General features: G+C 51.6%; 2 protein-coding genes across 3 annotated transcripts in view; one reads left to right on the top strand and one right to left on the bottom strand.

Moving 5' to 3' along the window:
• Positions 1 to 283: 283 nt before the first annotated feature.
• SOWAHB (sosondowah ankyrin repeat domain family member B) lies at positions 284 to 2,752 on the bottom strand. The gene is made up of 2 exons (XM_076337424.1): positions 1,313 to 2,752; positions 284 to 1,231 (listed from the first exon to the last, which is right to left on the bottom strand). Exons 1-2 carry the CDS (start codon positions 2,750 to 2,752, stop codon positions 425 to 427), a joined length of 2,247 nt encoding a protein of 748 aa, XP_076193539.1. The 3' UTR covers positions 284 to 424.
• A 5,297-nt stretch (positions 2,753 to 8,049) lies between these two features.
• SEPTIN11 (septin 11) overlaps positions 8,050 to 19,996 on the top strand; it is a 59,969-nt gene continuing 48,022 nt past the window's right edge. For both annotated transcript variants that reach the window (XM_076337428.1, XM_076337427.1), the window contains exon 1: positions 8,050 to 8,137. In XM_076337428.1, the coding sequence (XP_076193543.1) occupies positions 8,111 to 8,137 (27 nt within the window). In that variant the 5' untranslated portion in view covers positions 8,050 to 8,110. The remainder of the gene's footprint in view (positions 8,138 to 19,996) is intronic.

Genomic DNA, 19,996 nt, shown 5'->3' with positions numbered 1-19,996 from the left:
AGGACCAACAACAATCTGTTGCTGTAAGCAAAAGCAAGCACTCTGCCCCGGTTGGGTCCAGGCTGTGAGCTTCACACTGGAGTTTGAGACTCCAAACCCATGGTTCCACTAACCCTGGTGGTTGTGGCTGCACCCAGCAGCTGGTGTCTGTCCTGTGGGGTGCATAGGACTTGCCTACCGAGGGTTCAGATGTGCTTCCAGCAGAGTCATTGCATCCTCTCACTGGTAGAAAAGGGAGAAATGGGAGGGCGGGCGGGCAGGCAGAGAGGCTCAGACAACGGTTCATTGGATTAATTTAAAAGTACATTCTTCAATAGGTTCAATCTGTTTCACAGCTTTTTTTTTCTGCCTGCCTGGCTTCCTCTTGCGGGATGGCCACCAAGGTCCCATCTCCACTGGCAGGGCCATGCCAGGGAGCTGTGTCTCAGTCACTCTCGCTGCTGGTTCGGTGGGATGCTGCCCCATGGCCGTGCTGCGGCCTGAGGCAGGCAGGCAGTGCTGCCCTGCCAGCGGACAGCGAGACCTTGCTGACGGAGGACACGCTGCGGGCCAGGGGCTGCGTGGGGAACATAATCGTGCCTCGGGGCGCCTCCAGGAGCTGCCAGATCTCCCCTGAGGTGGAGCTGCCCAGATACTCCCAGGGCCGGCGTCCGCTGCTGTCCCGCACCTGCACCTGGCACCCCAGCTGCAGCACCAGCACCTTGATGACGAGCTGGTGGCCGTGTATGGCAGCCAGGTGCAAAGGAGTGTACCCACAGCCCGAGCGGGCATCCACGTCCAGGGCCAGCCCAGCCTGCTGCGCCACTGCTGCCAGCTCCTGCAGGCCTGGCCCGTCACCGTGCTTGGCTAGCCAGTGAAGGACTGTGAAGCCTGACATGAAGTCCCGCTGCAGGGCCAGCTCCGGCTCTTCCAGGAAGAGCCCCCGCACCCGAGCCCAGCACCCTGCTGACACTGCCACTAGCCAGGCGTGCTCCCGCTGCCCCAGAGGCACCGACAGCCCCCGGCTTAGGACATTTCTAGGGGAGCTCTTGGAGAGCATGGTGAGGGGCTGCCGCCTGCGGTCATTTGGCAGCGATGGGGGGATGCCCTGCACCTCCAACAAAGCTAGCTGGCACCTGATGCTCCTGAAGACAGGCAGTGGTGCCGGGGGGCTGCTCTCTGGGGCCTGGGGCCCTGCAGGACCCTGTGCTGGCAGCAAGGACTGGGATGGGGGTGGCCTGGCAGGGGGTGGCTGCAGGGTCTGGGATGGGAGTGGCTGGGTGAGGGACTGTGGTGGGGATTGGGATGGGGGTGGCCTGGCGGGGGGTAGCACCCTAGGACCTGATAGCTGTGGCAGGCTTTGGTATGAGTGCAGCAGCAGGGATTGAGATTGGGTTGGTCCGTTTGGGGTCAGCACCCTGGATCCCCTCGGCGGGGATGGGGATGGCCTGGTGGGGAGTTGCTGCAGGGACCTGGACTGTGACGGGGGCAGCCTGGTGGAGGGTAGCACATCTGGGCCTGATAAAAGCGGTGGGGATGCGGAGGGGCTGGCGGGGAGTGCCTGCAGGGACCGGGACAGGGACAGCACCCGTGGGGCGGACAGCAACGGCAGGGACCGGGATGGGGGTGGCTCGGCGAGGGGTGGCTGTTGGGACCGGGATAGGGGCAGCTCGGTAGGGGACAGCAACTTGGGGCCCGATGACAGCAGTGGGGACTGGGATGGTGCGGTGGGGGGCCGCCGCCCTGGGCCTGCTGAGGGTGATGGGGCCTTCGGCGGGGGCATGCCGGTAGGGTGCTGCGGCGGAGACTGGGGCTGAGGCAGCCTGTCAGGGGGCAGCACCGCGGGGCCCGGGGGCAGGGGCAGGGGCTGGGTTGGGGGCGGCCCTCTAGGGCGTTGTGGTGGCAGGGACCCGAACGGGTCTGACGCAGTGGGAGGCAGCATCCCGGGCTCCGCCGGCAGCGGTGGGGACCGGGACGGGGACGGTCTGGCAGAGGGTGGCTGCAGGGTCTGGCGTGGAGGCGGCCCGACGGGAGGCAGCGGCGGCGAGCGGGACCGTGGCGGCCCAGCGGGGGTCAGCGCCCCAGGACCCGACGGCAGTGCCGGGGGGCGGGAGCGGGGTGGCCCGGCGGGGTGCAGCGCCCAGGGGCCCGAAGACAGCGGCCGTGTGCGGTACGGGGGCGGCTGCGCGGGGGGCGGCTGCGCGGTGGGCGGCGGCGGGGAGCGCGAGCGGGGCGGCCCGGCGGGGGACGGCGGCGCCCCGGAGCCCGGTGGGGGGGCGGCGGCAGCGCGGCGCGCCCGGCGGCACTCGCAGCAGGGACCGCCGCGGCCCCGGGCGGCGCAGCCCCACGCGACGGCGGCCCCCGGGGGCTGCCCCCCGCCGGGCCGCCCTTTCTCCGCCGCCTCCCGCGGGGAGTCGCGCCGCCCGGCAGGGTCGCGTCGGGGCGGCGGCGGCTCCTTCTTTTCCTCCTCCTCCTCCTCCTCCTTCTGCTGTTCCGGCGGCGGCGGCGGCGGCAGCTCCTCATCGAGGAGGTCGCGGTACCTGCGGCGGAGGACGATGTCCTTGGAGGCGCCGGGGGCGGCGGCGGGGTGGACGGTGGCCAGGGAATTGACGAGGCTCTTGAAGTGTTCGCGGCGCTCCCGCCGCTGCTGCTCCGTCAGCGCCGGGTCGCGGAGGAAGCGCTGGAAGTGGCGGAGCAGCGCCGTGTTGGGGGCTCGGCCCCCGGCCCCCCAGAGGAAGTCCAGCACGGCCTCCTGACTCAGCTCTCGCGCCATGCTCCGGGCCTGCCGGCTCTCGGTACGCCGTCTCGGTGCTGCACGTCGGTGCTCGGCGCTGCATCCAGGTGCACGGCGCTGCCGCGCCGGGGAAACCCGCCTCCTGCCGCGCCGGGCCTCTCCGCCTCCTCCTCCCCTTTCGCAGTCGGGCCGCCACCCCCCGGTTGCCTTTGCCTGGGGTGGCGGCCCGTGGGGCTGCACGGCTGGGGTGACAGCGGTGACAAACGGCGGCGGTGAAGGAGGGAAGCAGGGTAGAGGGGCTGTGTGTGCAGCCTTACTAGCGCTCTGAGAAGCGTGAGGCTAATTTGCTGGCGTGCGGTGAGGAGAAAGAGCACTTTATCAGTCATTTTATCAGTGAACGGACAGGAGGCGATGGGCACAAATTGAAATGCAAGAAACTCCGTTTGTGTGTGAGGAAAAACTTTTTTACAGTGAGGGTGGTCAGATAGTGGAGCAGGTTGCCTGGAGAGGTTGCGGTCTCCATCCTCAGGGACATTCAAAGCTCCCCTGGACGCAATCCTGCTCTGTGTGACCCCGCCTGAGCAGGGGCTGGACCAGACCATCTCCAGAGGTGCCTTCCAACAGGAACCGTCCTGTGATTCTGTGACTTAGGAAAACTGGCAGTAAAGATAAATGAATGTGATGTGGTTCGGGGTAGCTGTTATTACAAGTGTGCGGGATTGTACCCATGTCTGACAACTACACACAGATACCAAGAGCGCCTGAAGTCAAATTATATCTCGTATCATCTCTGTATTCGCTGTGTGGCTGAGGTAGGCTGGACACACGTTGTACTAGAGCGGGGATCTAATGTTGTTCTGTATTGCTAATGCTATTACCACGGGTGTGTACATGACAGCTGAGAGGGATGGATAAGATCAGTGCCCCAGTGGGCAACGTGCCCTCTGAACACCAAACAAATGACAGCCCCTGCCGCAAGGAGTTTAGGGAGTGAATAGTGGGTGGAAAGTGTGGGAGAGAGGGTGTGCTGTTTTTTATGTCTTACAGTCAGGGAACAGAGGAGTGGAGGGACTGAGCTCAATATAGGCTCACTGGCTTTAAAGAGGTCTGGATCAGGCCCTAAGTCACGCTCCAGAAATCATCTCTACTGCAGGCTCACGGGTATCCATAAATATTTTCAGCTGCCTGTCATCTAGGCAGCTGGAATATCCTCCAGCCCGCTGCAAACCCAGAAGTGTATGCAACCTTCACAAACCCCAGGCAGAGATTGCAATATATGGTGTGTACAGGCTTCTGATTTCTGTTTCGGTAACACAAAACCTTGGGATAACTTTTAAGGTCCAGACCCTGCAGACGCATGCAAGAGGGGATGCGTGCGGCAGTGTTGCTCTCGAGTAAGCAAGCTACACAGGTCACATCGCTGACTCTGAACCGTTAGTTTCTGCCGCAGTACATTATCATGCCGGTTTGCAGGACAAATTGCCCTGTGGAGCTGCAGGACTGCTAAACTGTAACCTCTGGAGAGTGGGAGCAGCCCTAAAAGAAACTTTCAAGTTTCTAGGTTAGAAGTTACAGTTTAGGCAATGTATCAGAAAAGTCTTCCAGTGTGCCAAGATTTGGGTTGCTTGGATGGCACAGCAAGAGGAACTGCACCACATGCTCGGCCACATCCTGCTTTTGGTTTTCCCTGTGATGTATATTGTGTGGCTACATCCCGTCAGTGGTGTTCATCTGAGTAGGGTGCAGGCGCTGGGAAGAGGGTAAGGCTCATGTCAATATTTTACCATTTTGTACATGCTTTTGGTACCGTTCGTCAGGGCATAAATACCTTTGTCCCTCTTCTTCTGATGAGCCCTGAATTGCAGTCACAACTGTGTTTGATAGCAGCACGCTCTCAGTGGAAGCGGTTGAGATGAAATCAATGGAGCATAATGATATAATTGTGATCACAAATAAAAGAGGAGGGTAGATTGTAAAGATAAAAAATCCAAGTAAGTAACAGTGGCAAATGACAACACTACTATGAAAGTGTTGTTTTGGTTTGATGGACTAAGGCGTGAGCAGGAGGCTTTCCGTGACACCATATTTTCATTTAAACACCCTTGGAGGTATTCTCTTGCTTACTATAAGCATAGCTTTGACTAGAAAAATAGAGGTTTTTCTCCTGAGAAATGTCAGCTCTCACCCTGTAAACTTATTTCTTGAAGTTAGCGAAGCACACTCAGGTAACATTGAGTGACTGCTGAAGTACCTGCAGGACTGAGACCGGCCCTGGATGCTGATGCTTTTGCATTGCTGAGGTTGGAAAAGCCTCACTGAGCTTGTTCGAGTGAAATGGGTTAAACTAACGCGTCTCACTTGACAGTCACTACTGGCTGGGAGCGTGTTGCTTACTGGATAGCTCAGATGATGGACAATAATACAGCAGTTGGCTGTAACCTGTTTGTTTATGACTGTCTGTTGATACCCTTTGTTAGCACATGCAAAATCTGCTGAAAGAGTAGCTCACGTTGATTCAGAGGCAGACCAAATGCTGGCACGCGTCTCTCCCCTTACAGCTTGAGCTGTAAATCACATTTTAGGATTAAGGGGGTATAATGCTGCATGCAGCCGAGGAGAAGGGCAGCCCTGCTACCTGGAGTTGCTTCATTGCCTGCTTCACGCTAAGAGGTTTAAAGAGATTCCTGTTTCCCCTTATGCTCTAATGGTTTACCCTGTCTGCAAATTGGTCACTTTTTTGGTTGTGGGTAGGAGTCCTCAGAATGGCTGAATTTAGCCCGGTCTCACTCTCTTTGGGAGTTCTGGGCACAGCAGGTCTCTCGATTCTTTGGGTGAAATTTGAGTAAGTTGTGAGTAGCGCTAATCACAAAATAGAGGCAGGATCAAGCATTACTTCAACAGTAAAAAAAAAAAAAAAAAAAGGGCCCACCACTTACTCTTGTAACTTCCTATTGCTGTGCGAGAAGATGTTGCCTTTAGGAAGCTATATACCTGTGTTTGTTTTTAAACAGGAGGTAAGTTAACCCAAGCTCTGTGCCTACTTGCGTGTTTTCTCATCCCATGTAATCTGACAAATTGCCCCGCAGCTGACACAAAAGGTTGTTAAAGCATTGACATACCCTATCTGCAAAATGATGCAAAACAGCTTTGGAAAAATAGAAACAGTTCCCGCAGGGTCTCTAGAATGAGGGACTGGCAATTCCCTTTGCACGGGTACCAATTTGTTAGCAGCAGTTATGAAACTTTCAGGAGCGAGGGGTCTACTTCTTCCCGCTGAACACGAGGAATGCAAGGAACTATGCTAGCTGAGATCTAGAAAGATTGCAGAACATTTCTTCGTCTTGATGGGGTTTTTTTCCCCCTACTCTTTCAGCATGAGCAGCCGTACCCAGGAAGGTCTGTATGCATGAGTATCGTGGAGAAAACTCGGCCGTGACGGTCCCAGCTTCGGGCCAAGGAAGGACACAGTGAGTCACATGAGGGTTTTGCGAATGCAGAAGATCTTTGCATTAGTTAAGTTACGCTGATGCAGGAGTATCATGCATGCCTCTAATTCAGACAAGGGGAAGCTCTGTCTGCCTCACCCACAGGTGCAACGAGGGCAAGTCTTTAGATAAGATCATCAGGTTTCCACTAGAGGCTGCACTGGTCTGAGCACATTTCCCAGTACAGGCACGCTCAGCACCTCCTCACCTGGAGCCGTGCATGCAGGAGGAATTTGCTACAAGAGCAAGAACACGAGTCTAATATAGCAGCCTCCCTAGGATATTAGCAGCAACGCCTAACACGTTAGTGTAATAAAAGCACCGCATCAATTATGCTTGCAAAATTTTTCTGGTAGAAACCCCATTAGGGCTTTTTGGTGTAGCAAATGATGCTAATGATGGCTGCACCTGGGCCCAGTTAAGGGCCGCTGCCCCAGGTGTAGATCCTCAGCCCGGGGGGAGAAGTAGTGCCAGGTAGTGCTCGCCCTCTTCCTTGGGTTCCTGTTCACTCTGGGGGTGGTGGGAGCAGGTTTGAGTGACCCATCTCAAATACCAGCTCATGAGTCCTTCAAAACACAATAAAAAGAGCTGCAGGAAGGAAATGCCTGGAGTTTCGTTGTCCTCTACAAACAGCCACGTGTTTCTTCATAGCCGTACAAAAATGGCTTTTGGACTGAAAAGGTAAAAGCTTTAGGTTGAAACGTGTTCAAATGGTAAGTGTACCCCTGAGGTCTATTTACTTACTACCCTGGGTCATTTACTTGTAGGAGGTGCTTTCAGCTTTTATCCTTTTGGCTTTTTTGTTTTGTTTCTGGGGGTGTTTGCATAAGGGGGTAGCTCTGATATGTCTGTGATTCAACACGTCCTTCGCGTGTGTGGCAGAATCAGGTCTCTGTCTTTTGGGCTTTTCTGCCTGGCAAGACACTGCAGGACCTGACCCAGGAGGGCCTTTCCTTCATTGCTCCCTTGGTTGAAGACTTGTGGGCAGAGTTGAATTTCGCCCTAAGGCTCCCGCCTTTGCAGGTAAAGGGATATCATGTTTAACATCAGGATATTAAGCATTTTGCCAGTTGGAGCAGCAAAGAGCCAGCTGTGCCTCACTTCATCCCTGGAAATCACTTACTGGAGTGGGAGAGCAACTGGCTGCCCGGGCATGGCTGTAGTTTGGTATACCCAGTCTGTTTAAAACCGCAGTATGGGTGTGTTTGGCAGAGGGGGAGGGCTGAAAGAGAAACAAGAGGAACGAGGTGCCTGGTTTTGCCCTCTGTGTTGTTATAGGAGGGCATTAGGGGCTTATGCTGGCAAACAGCCCCAGCTGCGGGAGCTCCTGTCTGACCCCCTGTGATAAATATCTGTTTGCCAAATCCCCATCCTTTCTTAACCAAAGTGGTAGTAGGAGGACCTTGCCAGCCGCTTGCTCGGCCATCTCTTCGCAAGGGCCCCTGGAGCAGACGGGTCTCTGCTTTCAGCTGTCCCCCCGTCGCTGTGGGGCTGCCAGAGTCGGACAGAGTGACGCTTTGAGGTGAAGGGGATGGGTACCAGCGGCCGGGCTGGGGGAGAGCGGGCGGGGAGCAGGCCAGCCGGGCTGTGGGGCAGAGCAGCGCGGCCCCTCCCCGGGCGGCTCGCTAAGAGAGGGATTACTTGCAATTACTGCTGGGGATTGAGTGCTGCCCCCCGGGCTCCAGCCTACTTTCGGGGCACCCCGAGCGGCCGCGGGGCTCCAGCCGGCCAGGGCGGCGCCGCCCGCCCGCGCTCCCCGGCGGCCCGGGGGAGGGCCGGGGGGGTCCCGCCTCGCCGCCCGGCCCCTTTGCATTGCGCATGGGCCCTCCCCGCCGGGTGGCCATGTTGCAGCCCTAGCAGCCAGCGCAGAGGCGGCGGCGGCGGGCCGGGGAGCGCAGCGCACTGCACCGCGATGGCCGTGGCCGTGGGGAGACCGGCGGTGGGTGCGGCGGCGGGGAGCGATGCCGGGGACCGCGGTGCCGGGGGACGGAGGGGTGCAACGCGATGCCGGGGGCGCGGTGCTGGGGGTGGATTGCCCGAGTACGGCGGCGTGCGGTGCCGGGGGTTGTAGAGGTGCAGTGCCGGGGATGCCGTGCCCGGGATCGTAGGGGTGCAGTGCTCGGCGTGTAATGCGGAGGGTTGCGGGGGTGCGATGCCGGGGGGGGACGGCGGGCTCGCCGGGGCGCCGCCGCCCGTTCCCGGGGCCGGGGTGGGGGGCGCGCAAAACTTTTTCGCCCCGGTTTGGGGCCGTGGCTCTTTGTTGCAGCGGGGCCGGGCCCGGCGGCGGGCAGCTCCTCCCGGAGCCCTTCGCGTTGAGCCGCACGGGGCAGCGGGGAGATAGCGGGGGTGGTCCCCGGGCTGTTCCGGCCGGGGCTGGGGCCGCGTTTGGTGGCTTGCCGCGGGTGTTTCTGCCCCGCCGATTCCCAGGGATGGAAAACTTGGGAGTGGGGAGCGCTGTGCCTTGTACAGGGTGGGCAGCCGGGTGTGCGGCGAGGTGCCCGCAGCCCCTGGGGAAAGGCTTTGGGCGCTCATGTCATGGAAATCCCAGCGTGAAAGTCTTCCGAGGGGCACGCGTGTTTTGCATCTTCCAGCGTGACCTTTTTTCTGGGGATGGGGTGGTCGGGAGTTTTTTACACCCGTGTTGAGAAAGACAAAGGATTTCCCCTTTACAGAGAGAAAGGAAGAAAAAAACCCTAAAAAAACCCAAAACCCAAACCCACAAAAACTAACAGATGCTGTTCCCGAAAAAAAAAAAAGCCTCTCTTGCATCTAGCTTGCAGAAACGTGAATGAAACTCCACCATGACCAGACTGAATGCACTTTTGTGCATCGGCCGGGGGAGGGAGAGAGACTTGACCGACTTCCCAGTAACTTTTTCAGTGCTTGCAAGTAAAACAGATGTTGCCCATGAGCGGAGGACTTGAATGTGGCTCCTCCTCATAATAAGAAAATGGTCTGTGTTCAAGATGTGACCAGGATGAGACAGTTTCTTTTGGCATTTATTATCCACTTATGGATCTGCGGGGCTATATGGTTCCTCTGATGTGGCAAAGCAAATGTATGAAGATCGGGTTAACGGTGTTACGGGAGGTGGGGCGGTTATGCTACTAAGCAAAATAAGAGCTGATGTTTGTTAACAGAATACTTAGAAATTATACCAGCTGCTTGTAAAGCTTCTTCTGAAATGATTCCTTGATCTTAAGGCCTAAAGCGTACTTGGAAGTTGAAGTTTGTCTTTCAGTGTGAGAAGATGCGTTGAAATCACTACTTCAGCTGGTTTTTAGGGCAGGCTGAAAGGTATTGTCAAGCGGAGCTGTTTTGCTTTGTGTGGAGTGGCAACCTTGCAACATGAATAGACTCAGGAACGTGGCTTATTGCAAGACCTGATTGCCGTTTGTTCTTGTGTATGTGTTCTGCTTTATTTTTCTGTCATTATATTAAACTCATGCCACTACTCGCCTCTCACGTTTTTGGTTAATTAAAGTCCACTAGCAATCCCGAAACAGCATCCACAGAGGGTTTCGCACCAGTTAAACTAAATTCACATCTGTGTGCCACTGAGTCCGGTCCAGTGGGACTGACTGCAGAATAAAGCATCCTTCAGGGTGAGAAGCATATGTGTGTGGGAGAGGGAAGGATGAGGGCCCTCGGCTTCCTTGTAAGCAGCTGGCGGGCAGAGCATTCATCCTCCAGAATCGGTGCTCTTTGGAGAAGAGAGTTGTTTTATCTTGGGGTGATAAGAGAAGAAAGGACGGTGGGCTGGTGTTCAGTAGGTGTTTGGGGCGTTTTATCTCATATACCTTCTTATCTAATCCTCTCTGCTACCGCTTTGCATGCCGCTGTTGTGTTGCTGGGGAGGGTGGTAGGGAGTTTGAAGAGATAGTTAATTATACGGTAGAGCAAGGCAAGGCTGATGAACGTTTGCCTATCAAGCTTTCAACATAATCATATTTTATAAGGGCTCTGGGTGGTATGCGTCTTGTTGGAGGGAGCATGGCGGTAGAATTAAAGGAAGGGGTAAAGAAATGAGAAGGAATGAAACGAAAAGCGAGTCAGTTTGACTTAAAACTAAGATAACATTCCTGAGTCACCACCTTTTACGTCCTGGCAGGATATGACATTATGTTAATTGTAAAAGCATGCATAAAAAATAACTTCAGCAAACTGCTCTGAAGTTTGTGTCTGTGTTTAATTGTAGCTGAGCAGGGCATGTTTTGGTAGGATGGGTGGCTTTGATTTGAAGGCCCCAATCCCACAGATGTGAAGGCGCATGTGTAATGCACTACCTGTAATTTCCTTTGACTTAATAGAGACTAATCTCGGTATGTAAATGTGAAGACATGCATAAGCAAAGCTTTGGCAGGATTGGTGCCAGGAGCTGCCATGGGACCTCTCAGCTGATGAAAGCTATGCATATGCTTAAACATACATCGGGGTGGAAGGATGCGTATCATCATCTGTGCTGGCTCTATCTGAGGTTGGTGTGAGATAAGCCACTTGCAGTCTGGAAACTGTTGAGATGTGCTAGAGAGGGGAACCCCCTTCCTCCTCCCGGGTTAATTCCCAGCATCTTAAGCAGTTCTGTATGGTTCTCAGTAGTTCAGAGCATGGAGGAGGGCTCTGGCCTCCCTACCCTTCTCTTTATTCGTTTATCCTAAATGTTTACAGAATCATAGCTTGGTCTAGTTAAAGGAGCAAAACTAATGTTTACCCATACGTATATGCTAACATACTCCTCTCCAAGTCAAACAAAAATTGATGGAAAATGAAGCTGGAATACAAGTTTTACATGGGTGCCATGGAAAACATTATCTGAGAGATTAAAACAACACGGTGTATTCTTCCATCTGTTTTAAAAATACTTGATAATGAGAGACTGCCAGTTTCTGTGGAGGGGAGGGAATGAAAGAGAGAGACAAGAAGGTAGAGCGGGGCTAATGGAGCTGAAGAATCTACGTGCTTTGTCCTTGTCCGAGCAGCAGATCTACCAACACCCACCGGGGTCAGCAAAAGCTGCGGGGCAGCGCCTTTGGAAAGTCACGTCCATGTGTGTTGGTGGGTGGAGCAGGGCCACCATGGCCACTGATTTTAGACAATGAGATGACCACTAAGAAAGGGGATACACCTTTGTCTCTGAGTGTTTCTGTGCTCTTGGTAGCTGAGTGTCTGGTCGCTTTCACTGACAAAAGGTGCGACTCGGTGGGAGAAGAGCTATAGCAGGTGGAGAGCTCAGACTGAGAGAGGTTGGGGGACAAGGCGGGTCAGGGATGGACCCTAGGGCAGGGAGTGGATTGTCATGCTCCAGGCGCACGTCAGTAGTGCCCTGGCTACTCTGCAGCTTGTTGCTTTCCAAGTTAACCGCAAGGCTGAGCTGTCCCTGCTGTCAGGTCTCCTCCAGGGAGCATCGCAGGGCTGCGGACTCTTCTCCCAGTGAACGTGGCGATGTTGTGGGCTTGGGTGGCACTGCTGGGGCCGCTGAGATGGCCAGGGGCATGGGTTTCGGCTTCCTTGCCTGCTTTCAGCTGTGAAGTGTGGCTTTTTGGGCCTGGCCTGGCTCAACTGCCTGCGCCAGGGAAGCAAACCTGGGCGGTGCATACAGAAATGTATTTTAGCTTGTGAACCCTGCATTTCCTTTATTCACCTCGGTGCCTTGTCTGCAGTAGGAAATTCTTTCAGGCAATTCTTGTTGCTCCCGTTGATGTTAACAATGGTGGGAACCTGCCTCCTCCTTGCCTTGTTTTCAGCACGGCCTCAGTCGTGGGGCAGGTTATGTGTCCAGCCCACCACAAGCTCAGGGCCTCTAGCTTTTCCAGCATGAAGCGAGCTGACCTGGAGTCAGGATCTGATGGAGATACTTGAAAAATCCTTATTTTGTGTAGATGAGATCATGGGGAATCAATTTTAGTGTCTGAGTAGGGCCTCTGAAATAATGATGGGGATTGATTAAGTAAGCAGCATGAATCTGAGAAGTAAAATATTTACTCAGAGCTGAGGCATGTTTTGTATGTCCCCTTCCCAACCCTGCAGCCCCTGAGAGAGATGGCTTTACTGGCTGGCTGCCCACTCTGGAGATATTTGAGGGTTGTCATTCCTTTGTGCCTTTGGTATGCCTTTTCCTTTAGAGGTAATGCCGAGAGCATGGGTGCGAGGTTGCTCAGTAGCTTGTGGCTTGCTTTTCAGGAGAGACGCTAAGGGGGATGGGGTCTTCTGTTGTCTTGGCAAATGCTTCTGCCTTGTCTGACCACTTTGTTGGCTTGGTTTGGCTCTAGGCTTCAGTCCTATAAGCTACAGTGGCTCTTGCAGGAAAAGATACTGAAGCAGCTTCAGCTCGGAACAGTTGGGTGCAACCAGGTGATTTAAAAAGAAACAAGAGGCCCCACAGTAGTACTTCAATTTTTTTTTAGGTACGCTATCTAGCTGCCTTCACTTCCAGCTCTGTGAACAGCTCTCCAGCCTACTGTAATAAGTGATGCGTAATAATGGTTCAGACAAACACACCGCGATGCTGTTAGCATTCAGCATTTATACTGGTGGAGAATGCTCCAGATGAGGGGCAGAAACCCAAGTTCAGGGTCTTGCTGTCTTAGCTAAGAGCAGTGGTAACAAAAAATTACCTCAAATCTTCTTCTTTCTCCCTGTATTATAAGTGCTAGTTTGCATGCCGCTATGCGACGCGTTCAGTGAGATGGGAATAAGAGATGTTTTTTCTTGGCTGCTTCATTACATCTGGATGCCTTTCCCCCTCCTCTAAGCCACGGTGCCTGGTTTAGACGTATGTGGGCTAGGACTTGCAGGAGTAGCCAGAGCTGTTTTCATCCACAGCTTGGGCAGGTGTGATTAATGCGGGTGTAGGCATTGCATGAGGCAGTGGAGAAAGAGAGCCGCGAGAAGGAGGAAACGCTCCCTGTGGTTTTCCATTAGCAATACCCAGCCCTTCTGCAAGCTTTCTCCCTGTGGTTGAGCTCTCTGCTTGTCCAACAGAAGTGATGCCCACTGCTGGCATGAAATACGTAGTCCAAAGGCTGTTATTGACGTTTCACTAGTAGTGCAATAATTTTGCTGAGCTCTGCAATTGATAAGTCTTGAGCTATCATTGGGACTCCTTATTTAAAAATACAGACTGTGTCTGTGTTTAGAAAAGTGGCCTTAGGATCTGAATTTGCAATTAGAGCTTTTGAAATTGCTGGAAAGATGGAGAAGCTGAATCTTTTTCTTGCAGGCTTAGGCATTCTGTTTTCTTTAGTAACATCCCACATAAGGTGATGGCAAAGAGCAGACAAGTACTGGTTTTTGGGGGTTTTTTGTTTGTTTTTCCATCTCAGTTTATAGCTTCTTTAGATCTTTCTATTATCTACTTGGATTTTCTGTTACCGTTTCTGTATCCCAGATTTATTTTCAGATGGGATTTAGCTGCTGGAAATGTTTTAGTGAAGTACTGTAACCGCGGGTTATTTCTTACTAGATCTGGTCATGAATACTTGGCACAAGCTAATAGAAAAAGGCTTGTTTTAGAAACATTTTGGTTTTGCCACAGATGTTGCCCGCTTTGCCAGCGGCTCCCGAGAACCAATTCCTGTGCACAGCCGTAGTTCTAATAGGAATTGTTTCTGGAAATTTGCATGCATCTCATGTACTTAATTCAGAAATTATATTAACCCCTCTCACATGATGGGAGCGGAAGGGGAGAAATAGTGTTTTGAATCCTGAGGGGGATCTTTGTAAATGATTTGCAGGACTGTTTGGGGCTGTCTGTGGATCTGAAGGTGTTCTGCAAAGTCTGTGGGTGTTTTGCTGGGGGGTTAACTGGGTGCAATGTCAAGTACGATGTCCCATGTAAGCAAGAGACTCGACAGAATCTATTTGCCAGACGTATGTTGAATGCACCAAGTGTGCCAAATGCTTTACTTAAGCACGTTACTGTGGCTTGAATTAAGTTTCTGGCAGTCTGGTGGTGGCAGCCTCTGTTTTTGTCTGTAAACAAAATTAAGGAGGGAGAGGAGCGAGTTTGGTAGACGGCTTGCTTGGCTTGCTCGGTGGCAGCGTGAGCTTGTATTTCCCTCTTTCTGAGGACAGTACGGTGACTGATTCGCAGTGAAGTACAAGAGCGCAAACTGCAGTAGAGAGAGAATTGCAAGTCTGCTTTCATTCTTTCAGAGAGAGGTTCCCACTTGTAGCCACAGCCAGATCTTTGCGTTTCAGAGCACACAAATCTTCTCCTTTCAGGCCCTGTGAAAACCCATCTCCTCCAGTCTGAGTCAGTTTAGGAGCTTTCGGCAGCTTTCAGATGAATGAAGAATAGGAGGGTGACGGTCCTGGCTTTATTTTTCTGGGACAAAATTTGGCAGGCAACAGCCTAGCTTGGAAATAAGAAATTTGCATCCTGGAAAGGTGAAGGTATCTGGTTATCACTGACACTCGTTCTTGGCATCTCTCTGCAATAATGTGGATTACCCCACATCCTCCAGATGTGTGTAGGAAATGTACAGGGCTGCCAATAAAGAGGTTGTGCGTAAATGTAGTTGGATTTTCCTGTTCTTACTTCTTCATATGATTAAAGACTTTTCTCTGTCTCCTTTTGTTTTAATCGGCAGGATTAAATTTCTTGGGATATCTGCAGAATGAACTTAGAAACAGCATGGCTAATGATATCTCAATACCCTTTGGTTTTGTTTTGTTCCTAGTTTGAGATGTCAAGACTGATATTTTCAGAAATTGCTGAATTAAGTAACTGGAAATCGTTCTCATTTATTCTCAGCTTTTATGGCTGAAAGATTAGGTCATCATACTGTGAGCAGGTATATTGCTAGCTGTAAATGCTAGCAGTGATTATAAGGCTTAACACAGCCGTCTGGGATGGAACATATGCACAGTCCTCAAATCTTCATGTCAAGATCCCAAGAGGAGCAGGGATTTTGCGAGACCGTCTGGTGACTTGCTCTAGTGGTAAATTACACCACTTAACTGCCGTGTCTGTTGGCTGCTTCTTTTTCCTCCCCCAAATCTGTTTCATGTCCGGGTTGAGCTATGGTAGATCTAATTGTGCTTTTTCTTTCTTGGCCAGTCAGAGTTCTGCGCTCTGAAATTGTTTTGCCTGCGTGTAAGCACAAGGGTGTAGACGCTGCGGGGGGGGGGTGGGGGGGTGGAAAGCTAATTTCTCAAATCCACGTCAGCAATTTTATCTGTAAAGCTTTCCCTAGTTATGGCCAGGTAACTCAACTTCTGCTGTTGTTGTTTTTAACAGAAGAAACAATGAATCAACGACTAAGCCTTTATTAGCTTATAGAATCTTAATCTTAAGATTTTTAATTACATTTGAAAATGGCTTCGTTCGTTTCCTGTGTATTGTATGTAGTTTCCAAGCCAAGAAAAATCCTTAATGCTTTTAAATGAATGCTTTTCTGTCACAAAGTAGCTCTTATCACAGAAAACGCCAACCTAGTCTCATTCTGTTTCATCTGTCTCATTAATATTGAATACATGGCACTTTAATATGGCAGCCGAAGCAAAGCAGGGAATTTCAGCTAATATCTGACAACGGCAAGCTGAGATTAAATGACATCTGAGTGCAATCTGCTATATATAAAGTAATTGGCATTTTCCAGGAGCATTTGACCTAATTTATGGGTTTTTTTTTCTCCCCTTGCCCCCTCAAATCTGTCTTCAGAGGTTGGTTAGTCACCAGGATTTCTGAGCCTTCAGCTCGCTTTTGAGAAGGTGCTTCATGCCAGCCAGCTCTCTGAGCACCCGTGGGGGTGAGAGGTGCTAAGCATCTTTGGGGAGCAGGTTGTCGGGGGCCTGAGGGTGCTCCCCTGGCTGGTGTCAAGGCTGATGTGTGAGGGGTTCCTGTAGGGACTGGGCACGGGAAAGGTCAGAGTGTGCTGCCTCTGCACCAGTCCCTGCACGATGCTATTTGACTGTGCTGGACCCATTTTGGAAGTCAAGAAATGAGTCCCTGGCCAGAGTCCGGAGGCAGCCCTCCTTTCCGACTTTGAGTAAGCTCCTGCAGAGCGCTCCTGTCTTTCTCGTAGGCCTAATAAATATTCACGTCTTGCGGGGAGTGGGGGGTTTTGGTGACTGCAGCACAAGTCCCTGGTGTCCAGTGGAGGTGGAAAGTCGCATCAGATCTGGGAGCTGCTTCACACTGGGGAAGACTTGACTGTAAAGCTTCTGCTTTGGCTGTGGGCCACTGCTTTGCCACTTCAGCAAAGCAGTGGTAAACCCTTCCTGATGCTCTGATGAATTACAAAGAAGCCGGGCTGAGAGTTGAAACTAAACAACTCCTTGAAGTGCCTTACTTTCTGGGATGCGCGGTTGATGGTCACTGAACGATTTAGTCTGGTTTCTGATATATAATTGCCGAAAAGTAGTAGTGTCAGGGACCTTGGGTTTTGTGTTTCCAGGTAGCTGAATATTTATCCTGCTGAAAAGCACTTCTGCTATTCAGCGGTTGGAGTTATGCAATTATTCATTATTAGATCATTAGTTAAAAGAGCTGTGTGGGATTAGGGCTTGTGTGGTTGGCACGCTGCAAGTGTTTCAGCGCCTGGTTTGCTGGAAATTTAGGCTAAGGCCAGCGCTGTAAATTTAGGCTGTCTTAGGCAAATACCTCTTCATTTTGGTATGCCTTTGTTTTATCCATCTGTAAAGCAGATAATTCCCTTGTTTTGTAAGGTACGCAGCTGTGATCAATGAATTAGTAGCATGGCCATAGCCACTTTTACAAACCTAGCCCTGTTGCACCAAATCTAGTGAGATCTTGTGGCAAAGAAGCATTACCAGACTAATGGTTTTAACTAAAAATGCTTTCAAGAAAATAACTACTTAAATAGGGTAATATGCAGGTTATGTTTTCAAGGAAATTTAAGAAGTAATTTCAATAAGGAAGAAGGGTTTAAAAGTGAGCAGCGTGAATAACTCTACTGACCTTGTTTCTCTGGGTTTACGTAAATGCAATTGAGGGCAATTTTCATGTAGAGCATTCCTAAGACGTGGCGAGTTTCTCTGTTGTAGGCCAGAACCACTTAAACACCAAAGCCAGAGGTGTTTTGGTTTTGTTATTTAAGCAAAAATATTATTTGAAATTGTAGTCTGATGTGTGACTACTGTCTCTTACTGAACACAGCCACATTTCCCCCCGGGTTTGGCCTCTCCAGGAACGGAGCTCAGAAAAGCAGTTTTTCCACAGGATGTGCATTACTTGGTTTTGATATAACCTAAGGAAAGCATTACTTTTTTTATAGCCTAACGAAGCGACCTGATGATTTCTTGTAGTGGGATGAGCCAGGAAGCTAGAAGTACAAATCCAGGCAGGCTAGCTGTGATACAGCTTACGTGCAATGAAGGGAAGTATAAAGTTCCCACAGGCTAAAAAATGGTCGATGTTTCTGGCATGAAATAGGTGGTTGGTCCCTATGTAAAATACACAGTAAGAAGTCCCCAGAGAAGAGCATGCGGATGCTGTCCCCATCCACACTAATTGTGGTAAATGGGTCTCTTTCTGGACTCTGTGTGCTGAAATATCTTGGCAATTGAAAGCTGCTCAGGGCAGGGGACTTGGTATTTCTGGTTTGATGCGGTGCCTTGCAGAGGAGCATCATGGCCCAGCATCTTGGGTTCAGTGGCGCTGAGTGGTAGGAGGGAGGATGGAGATGGCTGGATGGGTGCCACCCTCCTGGCTCGTATACAAGTAGGAAGACTGTGCAAGTCTGCTTTTGAGGTTTACGCTCCAGTGAGCTCCCTTGGGGGCTACTGAGTGTCCCAAGGAGATGTGAGTAAAAACATCATGCACCCGAGGAAGGGCTGTTCTCCTGCCTGCACTGACTCTCCTTGGGGTCAATATGCGCTGGCCTGCCGCAGGACCAGGCTCTTGTGCTGTGTTGGTACCGTGGCATGCGCAGAGTGGGAGCCTTGATGCTGCGTGTACAAACCCAGCTCTTTCTCCTGGACAGTTGTGAGAGGAAGGGAGGAAGAGCTGGGCATTAGCCTTCCTCTTTGAAGGCTTACCGAGTTCCCGGAGCAGTTATTTACCTGTCACACCCCGGCTGCTCTGGCGTATAAGCAACCCATGCAGTGCTGCTTGTGGCTTCATGCATTACATACCACTTTAAGCAATGCAAAGGTGGAGACTGCTGCATCTCCTTTGCAGTGTTAATAAGGAATGTGTAGCAGCAGATCGCTTGCTTTGGTTTCTCTCACTAAATAACTCCAGCCAAAGGCAAAAACATGCACTGCGCATGGGATTTGTGCCCCAGTTTTGGGATAGGCAGTCTGCAGCACTTGGAGTTGTAGAGCACGTCAGAGCAGGAAGCTCCTTCATGTGAACTAATCTTGCTTTGTCCTCTGTAGGAGACGCTTGCTCAGAGCAGGCTGAATTTGCCTTTGGGTATATTTGTCTTCCCGAATCCTTAGGTTTGGCTCCGTAAAGTTGTGACGGGATTTACCTGCTCTGTCAGGTCTTTAAAGCCTTGCTGTTGCAGAGAGATGAAGCACAGTGCAGTGGAGCCTGCTCGCTCGGCAGCACCCCCGCTCATCTGTCACAGTCGTTCTTGCTCCGCGGTTGACTCGTGCTCAACTGTTGTGTGGTATGTGCTGGCATAGTTAGTCGGTCAAGCTAAACAGTTCAGCGTTCTGCTTACAGAGGGATACCTGACGTGCCCTGCTGCCTATCCTGGTGCTTCCAGGAAAAAAAAGGATTTGAGATCAAGCCTAGAAAATGGGCATCTAAGTATGGGCAGCCTGTGACCTGTGTGGGACCCTAGCTAATGGGCCTGCGCGCTGGCCCGGCAGTCTGCCTTTGCAAATCTGGCTGCAGGAGAGCAGCCTGTCGTGAGCTGCCTCTGTGCTCTCCTGCCCAAGGCAGTGGGATGAGTGGTGTCTGGTGCACCTGGCAACTAGCTCACACTTCTTTGGAGTGACACCTCTTAGTGGAAAAAGATGAGAAATCTGAGTAACGTGAGTATACAAAACTACAACATAAAGTAACTGCAGGAGATGCAAGCTAATGGCAAATCCTCTTGCTTATTATTGTTGTTTGGAGAAACAGCCTTGCAAAATGTTCAAGTCTTCCCTTCCAAGAGTTGTCCTTCAGCTATGTATTTCAACAGTGGAGTGCAATACGTATTGTCTGTACTCGTAACGCTGCAAGACTTTGAATTGTAGCAGGTATGTGTTTAGCTTGACTCTCTGGGAGAGCTCTGAGCAGCTGAACTGTTTAAATGGGTACTACTCTAGAGAACTTGTTCTGTTCGCTTTTGGGGTGTATCGAGGAATAACATTGGAAGTGTGGGTTTAATTTAACACTAGTCTGTTACAAGCAGTGGCATGGATTGCTACAGCACAAGTCTTGACAGGAGGGCAGAAATTAAAGGTAAGTCTGGGTCTGACTGCTTTTGCTTTCTTTAAATCACAAACATGACTGGGGTGGACAGTCAAAGCAGAACGTGGTGGCTGACATGAATTCATCTGTAAGGGTGGATACTGGTTCCAGTTTAACCTTTTAGCAGGGCTCCATCGACAGCTAGTGGACGTTGCATCAGCCTGTGTATGGAATAATTTATGAATCTGCAAGAATATGATTCCAGCGAGCACGTGGGTGAATACCAGCGGTTAGCAAATCTCTGCCAATGGTCTTGTGAGCAGCGGCCTGCTGCAGGAAAAATAACATTGGATTAGCTCAGGGTAATGTTTGGAAGTGTCGCACTTGGTTCCTAAAGACGGGCTCTTCTGCAGAGCAGCACTGGGCTCTAGGCAGGATATTCTGAAGTAAGCAGAAATGTATTAAATATGAGTGTTCTTCATG

Source organism: Aptenodytes patagonicus, chromosome 4 (genome assembly GCF_965638725.1).
Source record: "Aptenodytes patagonicus chromosome 4, bAptPat1.pri.cur, whole genome shotgun sequence".
NCBI lineage: Eukaryota > Metazoa > Chordata > Aves > Sphenisciformes > Spheniscidae > Aptenodytes > Aptenodytes patagonicus.
This window is presented reverse-complemented; position numbering and strand designations above follow the sequence as displayed.